The 15,430-nt window shown below is 48.5% G+C and overlaps 5 protein-coding genes across 7 annotated transcripts; 4 read left to right on the forward strand and 1 right to left on the reverse strand.

Annotated features, from left to right (window-relative positions):
* The first annotated feature begins 1,695 nt into the window (after positions 1-1,695).
* On the forward strand, positions 1,696-4,963 carry tomm40l (translocase of outer mitochondrial membrane 40 homolog, like). Its single transcript, XM_003969192.3, has 10 exons — positions 1,696-1,788; positions 2,192-2,400; positions 2,568-2,635; positions 2,718-2,810; positions 2,882-2,983; positions 3,397-3,502; positions 3,584-3,706; positions 3,794-3,870; positions 4,034-4,136; positions 4,283-4,963. The coding sequence occupies exons 2-10, from the start codon at positions 2,193-2,195 to the stop codon at positions 4,420-4,422; spliced, it is 1,020 nt and encodes a 339-aa protein (XP_003969241.1). The 5' UTR covers positions 1,696-1,788; position 2,192; the 3' UTR covers positions 4,423-4,963.
* Positions 4,964-4,999: 36 nt separating this feature from the next.
* On the reverse strand, positions 5,000-5,927 carry apoa-iv1 (apolipoprotein A-IV1). Its single transcript, NM_001078591.1, is given in 3 exon segments — positions 5,000-5,573; positions 5,648-5,798; positions 5,888-5,927. Coding segments are annotated over 3 exon segments (765 nt in total).
* Positions 5,928-7,022: 1,095 nt separating this feature from the next.
* apoA-IV2 (apolipoprotein A-IV2) lies at positions 7,023-7,855 on the forward strand. The gene is given in 3 exon segments (NM_001032719.1): positions 7,023-7,062; positions 7,148-7,280; positions 7,357-7,855. Coding segments are annotated over 3 exon segments (672 nt in total).
* Positions 7,856-8,975: 1,120 nt separating this feature from the next.
* Positions 8,976-10,552, forward strand: apoea (apolipoprotein Ea). 2 transcript variants are annotated; one of them, XM_011609262.2, is made up of 5 exons: positions 8,976-9,072; positions 9,158-9,221; positions 9,451-9,595; positions 9,721-10,008; positions 10,169-10,552. In XM_011609262.2, exons 2-5 carry the CDS (start codon positions 9,179-9,181, stop codon positions 10,434-10,436), a joined length of 744 nt encoding a protein of 247 aa, XP_011607564.2. In that variant the 5' UTR covers positions 8,976-9,072; positions 9,158-9,178; the 3' UTR covers positions 10,437-10,552.
* A 950-nt stretch (positions 10,553-11,502) lies between these two features.
* Positions 11,503-15,344, forward strand: msto1 (misato mitochondrial distribution and morphology regulator 1). Of its 2 annotated transcripts, none has more exons than XM_011609329.2 (14): positions 11,503-11,688; positions 12,088-12,235; positions 12,441-12,510; positions 12,614-12,689; positions 12,829-12,874; positions 12,953-13,103; positions 13,199-13,313; positions 13,478-13,612; positions 13,702-13,854; positions 13,946-14,077; positions 14,156-14,340; positions 14,609-14,704; positions 14,785-14,897; positions 14,970-15,344. In XM_011609329.2, exons 1-14 carry the CDS (start codon positions 11,605-11,607, stop codon positions 15,215-15,217), a joined length of 1,752 nt encoding a protein of 583 aa, XP_011607631.2. In that variant the 5' UTR covers positions 11,503-11,604; the 3' UTR covers positions 15,218-15,344. The 2 variants fall into 2 exon arrangements, with proteins under 2 accessions (XP_011607631.2, XP_029700552.1); XM_029844692.1 differs by having other exon boundaries at positions 11,552-11,688; positions 12,113-12,235.
* The last annotated feature ends 86 nt before the right edge of the window (positions 15,345-15,430 follow it).

Consider the following 15,430-nt stretch of genomic DNA (forward strand, 5'->3'; position numbering starts at 1 on the left):
GCAGAGTCAACATGTCCGCTTTAACGTCGGAGAAGCCCGAGTAACCCAAATATGCAGCGTGGATGTGGGTGGCAGGTTATTTAGAACAGCTGATGCAATTGTCAGTCATGTTTTACAGCTGCTGTGTGTCTGTGTCTCTGTGTCTCTGTGTGTGTGTGTGTGTGTGTGTCCGGCCGGCCGTCTGTCTGTCCATCCATTTGTGTGCTTGCTTGTGTGTCTGTCTGTCTGTGTGAGAGTGTGAGTATCTGTTTGTGTGTGACGCCAATGTCAGTGAGGATGTTTACACTTGTCTGAGTGAGTTTTAACTCGTCTTTTTCCTCTGTTTCCATTTGTTTTTAAGCTTTTGGACTTTTTTTGGTCCTTTGGTAAACTTTGTTTGTCCTCATTTAGGTCTCTGACACTCATCCCATAATCTGCTTTGTGATTGCGATCAGTTATTTCAACATCTAAATAAAGAATTGGGCTCCACAGATGTCCCACCCAGTTAGATCTGTCGCTGGTCATCAGCCCATCTCGTACTCAGCTGCAGGCTTGAAACAACACATTTTCATCTTGGAGCAATGGCTCAGGAGCAGTCACAAAGGAGGTTATGATGGGTGCAGCTTCAAGTCTACACTGTCTGTCTCTGTCTGTCTCTGTCTGTCTGTCTGTCTGTGTCCGTCTGTCGGTGGGTGGGTGGGTGGGTGGGTGGGGGGAGCACATGCTCGCTTGCTGGCTACTGAGTCAGGAGGCTGGGTGAGGGGTGGGGCTGATACTGGTCAAAATGGCTTAAAAATGATTAAAAAAACTAATTTGCAAGAAGGTGTTAATTCATCCATATTGGCAGTTTGAGGGATGAGCAAACGTCTGGTGGTGAAGGTGTTGTGGCTGTCTGTGATGCTGTGCTGCACTGACGGAGACTCGGCAGAGCTTCAGCCACTCGAGGGTGTTTCCAGGACACCAGTAGAGAGCAGCAGGGATGATGCCTTTCATTGTAATTGGGTTAAAGAGTTCAGTCTTGTTCTCCAGCAGGAGGGACGCTGGTGGATGTTGAGCTGTAACAAATTTCACTCATTCATCCCTAAAATATCATTTGGTTTTCATCCTTTAGCAACATTTTCAGTTCTCTAAAGCATGAATCTGTGTTGTTTATGCATGTTCCTGCCATTTAAGTACATCTGTCATTGGGTGGTATCGAAAAATGTCATTTTAAGGTTTATTTTGGACTTTACAATTTACAATCACAGCTTCAGTTCATCACTCTGTCCTCTACTTATGTAAACTGGAAATGCCAAGATTTCAAATTCAATAAATTGGACTTCAGTTGATGTCTTGTCTTATTTAAAAATGTTTCGTCTGAGTGGAACTTTGTCTAGTATTGAAATACTCTAAGAAATTATAGGAGATATTTAAAGTGAAGGGCTATGTTTCAGTGGTACGGGCAGCTGGCTGGCTGTATCCTCACCCTTGGCCCAGGGTGTGTGTCAACAGCAGAGAAACCAGGCCTGGTACCAGCAGCTCAACACCGTTTGACCTTGAAGGTTTTTATTTTACTTAACCCGCTTTCCTGCTGTCATCATCGCCATCTGCCAATCACCAGCCTTGTTAATAAATCCACGCCCCTCGTCAGGTGAGTGGGCCAATAGTGTGTGATTATTACTATTAAGCCACGCCTCCCATGCGTCAAGACTCCAACCCAATGGCCATTCATATTCATGGCGCCTTGGAAAGAGGCGGGCCTTACTGACAATATTTCCGTTTCCTTTGCCGTATCAACTTCCGGTTGCACCGTCCTCTGGAAATCACAACGTGAGTTTATGGTTTTTTCTTGGATTTTTCAATAGAATTCACCATCTCTGCAAATATCTGAAGGTTGTTGTAGTATTCCTGGACCTGCCATGATACGGAAGCCCGCAGTTGTGCTGGTTCTTTGACAGGCTGCTTTTAAAGAGCTACCTTTGCTAAACTTTTCTCATTAGCTGGCGGGTGAAGGGTCTCTCCATGAGAATAGCTGCCTACATTAAAGGCGATGATTGGAGGTTTCCTGGGGGATCTTCCATAGAGTAACAGTCCCGGTGTCTTTGGTAATCCCACTTTGAGTTGGGAATGACCATGAGCCGTGTGAAAGGTTAAAGGGGCTTTCTACCTGCTGTGGAGGCTCGGGTTACTCGGCTCAGTTCACTGACCGTGTCACCCTTTTCTCCCCCGCCAGGATGGGCAGTGTTCTGGCTGCCAGCTCGCCTCCACCGCCGTCCTCTGGTGGTGCTTCCGTTGTCCCGGGGTTGACGGTGCCGCCTGGCTTTGGGATGCCTGCAGTTTCCTCGGCCATGTCCTCGGCAGACGCTTCCCCGGGACAGCAGGAGACCGAAGACACTTTGCCGAATCCGGGTGCTTTTGATGAGTGTCACCGCAAGTGTAAAGGTGAGAGGAGACTGTTGTGAAAGACGTTAAAAGTCTTATTCTCTTAATTCAAAGTCAGCTAGTTGTGTAAAATAAATGTATTTTTCTGTAGCCTAACTTATCAGAAAAGGTTGAGTTGTTTCTGTTACATAGCTGTAATTAACCTGTATGGATGATTTCCTGGTTAGAAGTTTTCCCTGTGCAGATGGAGGGCGTGCGGCTAATGGTCAACAAGGGCCTGAGCAACCACTTCCAGGTCAGTCACAATTTGGGAAATAGTTCACCTGTCTGCTGGATTTTAGCCTCCTATTGTAAAGCATCTGTCATTGTTCTTTCAGGTGAATCACACTGTGCTCTTGAGCACCTTAGGAGATTCCACCTACAGGTTTGGTACGACGTACATTGGCTCAAAGCAGACGGGTCCAGCTGAGGTACGCTGCAGTTCAAATTATTTGGAATATTTTCCCAGCCTAATTGTTATAAGTGGGCTTTTTATGTTCAGTTCTTCCCTGTCGTGGTGGGAGACATGGACAACAGTGGTAGCCTGAACGCACAGGTCATCCACCAGATCACCAGCAGAATACGCTCTAAAGTGGCATTCCAGGTAGAATAGTTCTTTCTTGATTTGACCTTTTTCTTTATTGCATAGAATGAAATGTTCCATAGATGGTTTTGAAATCTCAAAGTTGAATTTTTGGTTTATTACTGCAGCTTAACGGATATTAACTCGTTAATATGTGGTTATTACGGTACATTACATTCATATTCGGTGAAGTTACACCCGTAATAACCACTAGGTGGAGCCGTTGCGCTGCATCAATATCTCAATGTTCGTTCTTTCTTTTTTAACACTGATTTATTTATGATTAAGGACTAGTGGGGCTTGTGATTTTCCTTGTCTTAAATTTGTGTGTGTATGTGAGTGTGATATTTGGCTACCAGTTTTTTGCTAGACACCCATATATACCTGTAAGCTTTAGTTTATAGTGCAGTTTTTGATTTTCTTGTCATCTTCAGACTCAGCAGAACAAGTTTATGAACTGGCAGAGTGACGTTGAGTTCAGGGGAGAAGATTTTACTGCAACGGTTACTCTTGGAAACCCAGACGTCCTGGTTGGATCTGGTATGCCTTCTCTGTGTGTGTAACTGTGCAGCCCATCGCAGCGTCGACAGCCAGTCCAACAACCCTGTTATCCATTTGCAGGTATTGTTGTAGCACACTACCTCCAGTCCGTAACACCAGCTCTGGCGCTGGGAGGAGAACTGGTTTACCACCACAGGCCAGGAGAGGAGGGCTCGGTCACGTCTTTAGTGGGGAGATATACGGGTCTGTTTAAGCTGCTGCTTGAAGGGCTCAGTAAGCAGAACTGTGAGTGTTGATGCACAGCTGATCAGTGTTGGCTTGTGTCTACAGGCAGCAACTACATCGCCACCATGACGTTGGGCTCAGCGGGGGTCCATGCGTCCTACTACCACAAAGCCAATGAGCAGGTACCTCTACGGCCGTCAGTCTGTCCTGTGTGAGAGCTGCTTAATTCACGTTTGTCCATGAAAATGGGACTGTGAAGGCAGCCTGTTGTGTTTGACCTGTTGTTTTTCAGACCCTCAAATGTCTGTCTGTCTGTCTCCCTGTCGGTCCGTTTGTCTGTCACAGCTACACGTTGGTGTGGAATTCGAAGCCAGCACCCGCATGCAGGACAGCAGCGTGTCACTGGGTTACCAGTTAGATGTTCCCAAGGCTAATTTACAGTTCAAAGGTACAGCATCCCATAATCCTCCATGATCTCCAGACTGTTGGGGCTTGTGGCTCTGTGGTCTGGACATTGTTGTGTTGCGAGGTAGCTTAGGCATCATCGCCGCGGCGATACGGCTGGTTGATGTTGGGTGTTTCCCCCTGTTGCAGGTTCCCTGGACAGTAATTGGATCGTTGGTGCTACGTTAGAAAAGAAGCTGCTGCCGCTGCCGCTGTCTCTGGTCCTCTGCACCTTCCTCAACCACCGCAAGAACAAGTTCCAGTGCGGCTTTGGCGTCACAATTGGTTAACCCGAGCGATCAGCCGACTGTCTGTCTGTCTGTCTGTCTGTCTGCCTGTCGGCTGATTGTTTCCTCCGCTGTCATCCTTCACTGCTGTGAAACCAAGAGAATAATGTAAAGCTTCGCTCCAGATCGTCAATGGTCCATATTGATGTGGTTGTTCAGGAAGAGTCATTTTGGTTTCGTTTACCGCCTGTTGTTTGTGTCGTAAGTTAACGATCGTTTAGTTGTGGTTTCTTGTCTCTCCTGTTTAGCGCAGGCGTGTGATGTGCTTCAGTTTTATGTTGTGCCTTCTTTATTTGATGGACCAGTAAATCTCATGTGTATAACTGAGGGAACTGATAAACAAGGTTTCTTACAAAAGTCTTGTCGCACGTCTGCTGTGCTTCCACGTCACCCTCGTCCTGCACTTCTGCTCATGTCACCTGGAAAGAGGGAACCAAAGAGCCAGTTGTGGTCCTGAGCACCATCTGACTCACTGAAGACACAATCACTCGGTTTAAGAGCAAACTTGTTTTATTTAATAAAACTGGGAAGATGGAAAAATAAATATTTGCTGAGTGGAGGTTTAGAGGCCGCTGGAGTCTCACTGGGTCTTTGTGAAAGCCTCCCACAGAGCAGCCAGCTGAGCCTGCACGTCCTGGGCACTGGAGTCCAGCTTGGCCTTCAGCTCCTCTCCATATGGAATCAGGCTCTGCTGGATCTCCTGGGTCTTCTGGTTGAGCTGGCTCTCAAAGCTCTGGGCGATGGGCATCAGGCTGCTGTGGAAGTCCTCCAGACTCTGCTCCATCTTATTCTTCATCTCCTCAGTGTAGGGGACCATCTGGGCCTGCAGCTCTTTTGCGTTGTGCTCCAGCTGCTTCTTCAGCTCGTGGCTCTTATGCTGCAGGATGGTCTTGAGAGCTTCGGCGTCCATGGCCTCAGCCAGTGAAGCTGTCTCCTTCTTCATCTCCTCCAGCTGTGTCTGGAGCTTGACCAGCATGTCTGAGTATGGCTGGAGGTTAGTGGTCATAGCACTCAGCTCCGTCTCCAGACGGGTCTTCAGCTGTTCCGCCTCCTGGGAAACTCTGGTGATGAAGTCCTGGGTCAGAGGAGTTGCCTGAGTGCGCAGAGCGACCACGTACTGGTTGACTTTGTCGGCACTCTCGGAGAACTTTGCACTGCAGGAGAGACAAAAGTCGAGTTAAAGCGGATATCTGCCGTCCAACCGGACCTCTGGCTCCAAGCATCTTACTTGACTTCCTGTCCCAGCTCAGACTGTCTGATCTGGTTCAGAGATTCCTCCGCCGTCAGCGTCACTTTGGCAACATAGTCCCAGAAAGCATCTTTCACCATGTCCAGATTACTCTTGGGGGGTTGCTGCCACAGGATGTTGGCGTTGACACCTGTTCAGAGGGGATAGATTTCATGACACAGAACACACACAAACGCTGTTTGTGTGTTTTCTGAAGAAATTCAGGAAGAGGAGCCTCACCGGAGAACAGGGCCAGGACGAGAACGGCGAGGACCTTCATGGCTGAGTGGGTTTCTGGAGGGTTCTGGAGCAAGACGTTCAGATAAAGGGTGAAGGAGAGGCCAACCTGGAGGCTTCAGCGTTGTCTGTGCTCTGTCGGCTGATCGGCGAGCAGCTGCTTTTATAGCCCCGGCGGGGGTAAAGTCCTCCTCCTGTTGCCTCGCTGGAGCCATTCTTGTCACTGCTGTCCCCCCACGTCACAACTCACCTGTGCTCACCGTTCCTGTCACACTTACACAACAGGTTCATGTATCAACAGCGTAAATCAGCTGACGTGAAGCTCTTCACCGGCAGCATGATGGAAATGAAAGAGTAATAACACGTCTAATAGGGTCATTAAGCTGCTTTTGCCCTCCTGGACGTACAAGATGTTCGATATTTCCATCATTTCATGACTTCAGGCTTCATTTGGCAACATTTATCCCGCTATGTTAAGGTTGAGCTTTAGACCTTAGATGTGTCCTTTGACCTGTGAAGACAGCGATGCTGCTGGTTTCACCATCAGGACTCGTCTGCTGGTGCCTGAGAGGTTCTTCAGTCAGAATATCAGGTGACCGTTCTGCTCAGTGGAACCGTGTTGGATTGTGTTCAGCAGCTGCTTTATCAGCTTTTATCAGCCGGCACCCAGGCAACGGCTGCACAAGGACACAGCTGTCCTGTCTCAACTAATCAGAGGGACGTCTGGACCAAAGTCCCGCTCACAGGCCTGAGCTGTGAAAATGGTGACACCTCAGATGTTCAATCATCTCAGGCACAACAACGTCTGGACCTGTTTCAACACCAGCAGTCAACAGAATCCTCAGCTGGACCATCGTCTCGTCCTCATAGTAACCAACCACGGCAACAGCTAAACGACCTTTTTAATGAACTCTGAGAAGATGTGAAGCTGCCTCCTAATGAATGACGTCGTCAGCGTGATGATCTCGTCTCTGCAGTCAGACGAAACCTCGTGATGTGGAGGTGTTGACGAGACAATGGGAGTCTGGACTTTACACCCCTTGGTTGCATATCTAGAGCCCCAGCAGCACCACTCAGGTGAAACCACCCAACCGGGGTCATACACGCAGAAGGTCCCTCGTCCACCTCAGCAGCAGTCATGAAGCTCCTTGTTGTTCTCGTCCTCATTGGTTTTACTGGTAAGATTAAATTCAGCTGAAATCTTGTAAAAAACCTGATGTATAAATTAAGATCGTGTTTGTATGAACTCTTTGATTCCTCCAGTCGGCTGCGATGCTTTGGAACGACAGCCCAGCCCTCAGGTGGACACGCTCAGAGACGTTGTCTTGGACTATGTCTCCAAGGCTGACGAGTCTCTCAAGCGGATCAGAGAGTCTCAGCTCGGGAAGGAAGTGAAGTAAGAGTCTGACGAACGTTGACACCAGGAGCTTAAGTGCTTCACAAACATCTGTCTTCTGGTTGTGTGTCTGCAGCACCTTCATCACCGGGACCACCGAAGCCTTCCAGAAGCTCACCAACGGTCTGCGCACACAGGTAGCTCCAATGGCTCAGGACCTCGTGTCCAAGTTTTCAGAAGAGGCTGAGCGTCTTAAGACCCGCATGGAGAAAGATCTGAGCACCGGCCCTTTGTCCAGCTCCATGGACCCTGAGGCGTTGACTACTGTCCTGCAGCAGAAGAGCCAGGAGCTGAAGGAGCAACTGCAGAAGAACTTGAATGAGCTGCAGGTCCAGATGGTTCCATACCAGGAGGAGATAAGGGAGAAGATGCAGCAGAGTCTGGAGGAGTTCCAGGTGAACATGGCCACCATAGCTCAGAGCTTTGAGAGCCAGCTGAACCAGAAAAGCCAGGAGATCCAGCAGAGCCTGGCTCCATATGGAGAAGAGTTGAGAGCCAGGATGGACTCCGATGCACAGAACCTGAAGAAGCAGCTGACTGACCTGTGGAGGTCCTTTACCAAGCTTGTTCAGTGATGGGACTCGTGCTTGGGACGGTTCTTCAGTTTCTGAAGGACGTGAGTGTCACAGTCGAGTCTCTTGACTGGATCCTCTGGTGTTTGTGAACATGGTGGAGACGTTCTCAATAAAAGAGGTGATGACATGAGAATGCTGATCTGATGTTCCTCTTCTTCTCAGCAGACCTGAAGGTGCTGCAAAGTCCAGATACATCATGTTATTGGAGATAAACACACACCCACACACAACCACACACAGATAAATGTAACAGCACAGAGACACACACATTGATGAGTGTAAAAGCAGACACACACACACACACAGCTAAATGTAACAGCACAGACACAAACACATACACACACACTGATGAGTGTAACAGCACAAACACACACACACATTGATGAGTGTAACAACACAGACACAAACACACACAGATGAGTGTAACAGGACAGATACACACACATTGATGAGTGTAAAAGCGGACACACACACACACACACACACAGATAAATGTAGCAGTACAGACACAAACACATACACACACACTGATGAGTGTAACAGCACACACACACACACACACAGATAAATGTAACAACACAAACACAAACACACATACACACACACTGATGAGTGTAACAGCACAAACACACACACACATTGATGAGTGTAACAGCACAGACACACACACACAGATAAATGTAGCAGTACAGACACAAACACATACACACACACTGATGAGTGTAACAGCACAGACACACACACACACACACACACACACACACAGATAAATGTAACAACACAAACACAAACACACATACACACACATTGATGAGTGTAACTGCACAGAGACACAAACACACACCCATGTCCTCTGGGTGTGAAGGGAGCAGCCGGTTGTAAATGTCAACAACAACAAGCTGCCTCTGTGACCTTTGACCTGTGTGTTGTTAGCTCTGAGCTCATCTTTGATTCTCCAGGAAATCAGAATGGGATTTTTTTGAGAATCCGTACTAAAGCAGTTCCAGTGACATCAGGACACTGGGAGTCCCGAGTCCTCACACGTCCTCTCGGTGACGTGGAGCCAAGAGCACACGGGGAGCAATAAAAAGCGACAACAGTGCAGCTCAGCGGGGGAACTTCGGACGCGGGTCAGTGTCGTCACAGCCAGGAGGCCCGAAGGTATAAATGCAGGGTGACTGGTCCAGTCCCACTCACAGATCTTCAGGATCTCTCAGGTGAGTCTTTACACAGGAACCTTTGCTGACATTTAGGGACCTCTGGAATGTCCAAGCTGCTCCTAACCTGCTCCTGGTCTTCCAGCTGCCCTGATTCCTGCCCATCATGAGGGTCTTTGCGGTTTTCTTGCTGCTCGCCGTCGTCTCAGGTGGGTTTGCTGTCCAGACAACCTTTTCCGGGCTGTCAGCACGTCTAGTTGAGGACTCTTGATGACATTGTTGGTATTTTATTTCTTCTTTGCTTTCTTGGTATTTGGCTGTCGTCCTTATCTGGGTCTGAACTTCAGAACTCAGCTCCTTGCACTTACAGCAAACGACCAGCAGGTGTCAGCATTCCTTCCTTCATTCGTTCATCCATTCATCCTTTTCCCCTCACAGGCTGCGATGGCAGAACTATTCCCGAGGAGTACAGCCGGTGGGAGCTGATGGTGGACCAGTTCACCAACTATTTAACAGATCTGAACCTGAAGGCAGGTGAAGTGGTGAAAGACATCAAGAGCTCCCAGATCAGCAGAGAACTGGAGTGAGTGGGTTCTGTCACATGTAGTCATGAGAGTAAGCGTGTGGACACAAACATAACCAGTTTAACTGACTGGTCAGTGTGTTAGACTGATGGATGTGGCCCTAATCTCATCGTGGTTCCACCAGCACCTTGATCCAGGACAGCATGTCTGAGCTGACCATGTACAGAGATGACCTGCAGACCAAGCTGACCCCCTACACCCAGGATGCTGCCGACCGTCTGGGCAGAGACGTGCAGAAGCTGTCTGCTAAACTCACTCAGCACATGAGTGAGGCCAAGGAGCAGATGGAGAAGTACAGTAACGAGCTGCAGATCATGATGGAGCAGAACGCAGATGACGTCAGGGCTCGGGTCAGCACCTACACCCGCAAACTGAAGAAGCGCCTCAGCAAGGACACTCAGGAGATCAAAAGGTGAGCGGATCCCAAACATCAAGTGTCCGGGACCCGAAGGATCCTGTGGATGCTAGTTCCTGTTGAATGGGTTTGTTGTAGGACAACGGACGAGCTTCACCCTTCACAACAGCCGCTAATATCCAGATGTCTGAGGCTCCTTCTGCTCTTCTCTTTTCAGGCATGTTTCTGACTACTTTGAGGATATTCAGACCCGCACCTCAGACAACATGGAGAACATGAGGGCCCAGTTCGTCCCCTACGTCAGTCAGGTACAAGACAACGCCCAGGCCAAGATCACCACCCTGAACCAGCTGCTCCAGTCACAGGTGGGGAGCATGAAGGAAGGCTTTGAGAAGACCACCGAGGATCTGCGCTCCGCCCTGGAGGACAAGATTGAGGAAATCCGAGGCTGGTTCCAGCCCTACGTCTCCATGTTCACAATGTAAACCCTCTAAATGTGGACTGTTCATCCATCTCTGAGGGTCAAACCCTCCGGCTGCATTCACATATGCAGGAAGTGTCACCAGATCAATGTGTCACCAATAAAGGCGTGAGGCTTGAAGGTGTGAGCAATTATTTCACTTTATTGGTGTGTGTGCCTGTGTCAAAGAGTGTGTGTGTGTGTGTCTAAGAGTTTATGTGAGATGACCACATAACTCTCTTATGTGGCTCAAAGGTACATGAAGATACTGGTTCCACCCAAAGACCCAGTCAGGGTAACTGGGATTAGTCTGACAGAGAACAGCACACAGTCAACCTCTCCTGGCTCGTACTTGATTTAGGCTGTCATAGACAATCAGGTGGCTGATATTTGTTGGAATAATGAGACCAGTGAGCAGCTTCTTGATAGGTGAGGAGCCAGAAGAGCAGCAGATGTTGGCAGGGTGGACAGTTGTCCTGACTTCCTTTCTGCTGCAGCATCAACCTTCTCAGCACCAACAGTCTCAGCAGCAGCAGCGGTGGGACTGAAGAAGGTGCTGCAGTGTTTGTTGTCCATGAGAAGTTCTGATGCCACCACCAGCCTGTGTGTCTCCTCTCTATAAGCAGACTCCTCAGTCCCACAGTTGCCTTATTTTGTTAGGTCACATCACACCAGTTTACAGTGTTTAAACCACCGATAAAATAGGGTTCGATAGCCATGTTATCTGTTATCAGAGGTATGTGTATGTGTGACGATATGACAAACATGTCGCAAATATTAAATAAATAACTGTCTGGCCCCATTCACTGCTAAAGTAATTACTTGAAACAAGATATTATTATAGCATTAACACATTCAATTTTAAATCACACTTGGATGACCCAAGTAGTAATATTAAAAAGAAAATTCATAAAGTAGGAAAGAAATTTCCTAAATTTCAATCAGGATAAATTGAATTCAAATCGTGCATCAAAGGGTTAAGATTAAAGGGACTCTATTTGCCTTTGTAAGCGCAGCACGCATAACTTCCGGGCGTGTATCCAATCATATTTCTTCGTATATAACAGCCAATCACAAACGGTGTTCTACGTACTAGTATATCCGGTTGTCGCGGTGTGTTGTAGTTTTTAGCAAAAGCATCACGTCAATAACACTGAATATTCCTTATTCGCTCCGATTTTTGACTCATCACAATGAGTAACCCGTGTAGAGAAGTTATCACTCTTCAGCTGGGACATTATTCCAACTTTGTGGGGGCTCATTGGTGGAATTTACAGGTGACTAACATCGCAATATTACCTAGCTTTCGTTAGCTTTGCATGTGTACACGTTCCTGTTTTATCTGTTAGCATTGCAGACCGCTAATGCTAACAGCGCTCATAATGATGAAGTTGTGAAAAAACACCGCTAATAGTCTTATTAAAAGGATATTTCAGCTCGACTGTTGAAAAATGGGTGATAATGTATAGAGATAGTAAAGTGGTCCAATAAGGTTGGAATTCAAATATAAGTTTAGGTGATTATTGTCTTTATATTTCTATATCGTTTTGTTCTTTCATTATTAAAGTAGTTGTATTGGGATCCTGTTTCTAGAGCAACGCAACCATGTCTGAAGGGACTTTTCCAAGAGTTGTCCATTTTAACACAGTTGAACAGAAGCTGATCTTTGTTGACAGGATGCAACTTTATCATATGATCCAGATGTGCTTCCAGGGGTGTCCCCTGAAGTTGACGTCCCCCACAGTGATGTCTTGTTCCGTGAAGGACAGACTCTGGGTGGACACGTGACCTACACACCTCGCCTCATTGCCATGGATGTCAATGGTCAGTACTTGACTGTGGTTGACTCTTGAGTTAAAATAATATTTCTTCAGTTGATTTGTCACCTTTTTATATCATATATGATTCTTTTAATCAGTCTTTTGTCCGTGTGTTTAATCTCTTAAGGATTTCCATTTTCTCTCTTAGATAATCTGCAGTTATGTCAAACTAGTGGATGAATTGATGGATTTCTGCTCTGATACAACAGGAAGTCTTCGGACTCTCCGACAAGAAGGATGTCTGTACGACCCTGGCGGAGACATCTCGGCTGTCACATGGTGCGTTGGTTCTCTCACGTGTGTCCTCCATCTGCCATCCATATGTCCCTCCATCCAACCACCCGTCCATCAGTTCTTTTTCAAGTCTTGTTTCCTCTGACAGGGATGGAAGCCTCATGATACACAAAGAAAGTCCCACTGCAAAAAATTCCTTCTTGGAAGACCTGGACAATTTAGAAGTGAGTGGAAATACAAGTGCTGAGCAGATAATGGCATATGCCATGTTCAGTGGCAGATGTTATCAGAATTATGGCATCATCTGTGGCTGAACTACGATAAGGAAACAGTTCTGATCATCACAGCTGTTTTTACCTTCAGACCCTGGCCGAAGCAGATGTGAACTCGTCCCAACCTGGTTACTCAGGTAAAACCCCTTAGGGTGGACTTTAATGTCCGCTGTCCTGTTGGACCAATCACATCACCTCCCAACTCTCCATAACAGGCTTGGGCGGTGTGGCCTCAGCCACCAGTCAAGTGTCTCCGATTCAGAAGGATTACAAACTGGAGGGCAGCGTGAAGGTGTGGTCCGACTTCCTCAGGATCCACCTGCACCCTCGCACCGTCTCCGTCATCCACCAGTACAACCATGATGGGTAAAGTTCACGCTCTCAAAGAGGGCCCCACAAACATGACTATACAAGTTTACATTAGCACAGCTGAGTTCTTCTCTGGATGTGTGGGTCTCCAGGGAGGCACATCGTCTGCGGGCCTTCGACCAGGGAGAAGCTCTCCTGCAGGGGCTGTTGCTGGAGGAACTGGAAGACAAACTCCACTTTTTTGCTGAAGAGTGCGATTACCTCCAGGTTAATATTTGATTTATTCCTTTGCGCCTTTTAACCTTTTCGCACAGAATCATATCCAGGAGATGAATGCTGGATAAATTTGCTTTTGATCACTCGTCCTGTGGAAGTGTTGGGTTTGAGGCCGCTGGATGGTCTGAAGCTGTCCCTCCTCCCTGTTGTCTCAGGGCTTCCAGGTGTTGTGTGACATTTCTGATGGCTTCTCCGGCCTGGGTTCTAAAGTCACAGAGATGCTGCAGGACTCTTACAGTGGAAAAGGAATTTTAACCTGGGGGTTGTCCCCTGTCAGCTACAGTAATTCGGTGAGTCCTAAAGTGGAACCCTCCATTATCTGTGCAGGAGTTCGGACCCTGTGTTGTTGTTGTGATGGAGCAGGTTTTCTTCTGTTCAGACTCCAGTGAAGGAACTCTGCCACCAGTTAAACTGCACCGTGGGAACTGTCCACTTGGCCCGGAACAGCTCTTTTTTCTGCCCCCTGTCCCTGCGTGGATCACTGAGCAGGAAGCACTCCTCCCCTACAACCTTCCCCCACCTCACTTACGACGTGAGCGTTCAGGTTTTCTTGAACAACATTATTGCTGGACGTTAATCTTCCTGCAGAAAGAAAGTAACGGCTCACCTGTTGCATGCACCAGCCCTCGCTGTGGTATCACTCCAGTGCTGTCCTGGCTTTGGCCCTGGATGCCCTCACTTTGCCTTACAGAATGAGGAACAACAGCACCCCCATGTACCAGGTGGCAGAAACCCTGGCAGTGTCAGGGAGGAAGGTGGGCGCTGAGATTATTGTTACTAGCATCTCTCAGAAGGCTCTGATGTCACAGTAACCAGTGCTTTTGATGTCTTAGGTGGTGGCTGCTTATGGAGCGATCCCCTTTCCCATGATGCAAGGCGCTTCTCTCTTTGACGCTCTGAGTTCCTGCACAGACGCTTTACCCTGGAAGCCTCTGTCCACCTGCCCCGAAGCAACCGACGGGCGATGCTACGGCCAGCTCGTGACGCTCAAAGGCTTTGAGGGTCAGAGGTTAACCAGGTCAGAAACACCGACGTGGTCTTAAACATGACAAACGCAGCGAGGAGGCAGCACCACCGCGGCCTGTAGTGATGCTCCGGCCAGGCTGGGCATTGTTGGAGACTGGGAGGAACCCAGTAGGGTTACCTGGACCACCAAACTGGTCAGAGTGAAGGCAGCAGACCCCTGGAGACAGTCCCTCACCAGACCAAAGGCAGCATCTGCCAGGTCCCAGTGTTTTAGGGATGTGGTTGCCCACACAAACCTCAACTGATTGGTTTTCCCACAGCTCTCCGGCTCCAGGCTGTGTCCCTCCGTCCCCTCTCCACAGCGGAGAAGACGTGCTGGCGTCCTACATCAGCTCCTTCTATCCCTCGTGTCCCCTGTGAGTCCCTGCACCATCACATGAGCATGGAGCTCTTCCTCTTCATCTGTAACCTCTCTTCGGTGTTTCTGCCTACACAGCGCCCTGCGGTTGGCGTCGGCTCCCAGCAGGCTGAGCCCACCTTTCCCTCAGATCTTCAGTGAGTCCCTTGATGCTCGGGGCTTCCTGCACAGCCAGCAGCCTCCACCCAACAGTACGTGCCATCTTTTCTCTTCGGCCTATGTTTGATTTGATGGTTTTATAAAGCAATCCCTGTTCCCGGCAGCTGCGGCTCCTCTGGTGTCCTCTGCTCCGGTCCTGACGTCCCTCCAGTCCGGACCTGCTCTCGGCTCCTGGTTGACCGAGCTGCACCGTGGCATCAGTGCTCTTGACCTCCGCCGCTTGGCCCCTAGTTACCTCTCTGAAATTTCAGAGTACCAAGAGACCCTGGAGCAACTGCGTGTGTTGGCCCAGTGTTACCGTGACGACAGCAGTGGGGCCATGTGTTCCTCAGAGGAGGACGATGATGATTGACAGCTTCCATGAACATGCACTGACTGCTTATGTCTCCCAGTCTGTCCAGAGCAGCACCTCCACTGTGGTGAAGGTGATCAGCAGGTTGTTTCCGTTTCGGAATTGTAATAAATGCTGCGAGATGTTATGAAGGCAGAACCTTCACGCTTTGTTGCCGATCCAGATGATCAGCATCGTCATTGACAACGAGCTTGCTAATCAGCCATTGCATAA

The sequence above is a fragment of the Takifugu rubripes genome, chromosome 12 (assembly GCF_901000725.2).
Source record: "Takifugu rubripes chromosome 12, fTakRub1.2, whole genome shotgun sequence".
Taxonomy (NCBI): domain Eukaryota; kingdom Metazoa; phylum Chordata; class Actinopteri; order Tetraodontiformes; family Tetraodontidae; genus Takifugu; species Takifugu rubripes.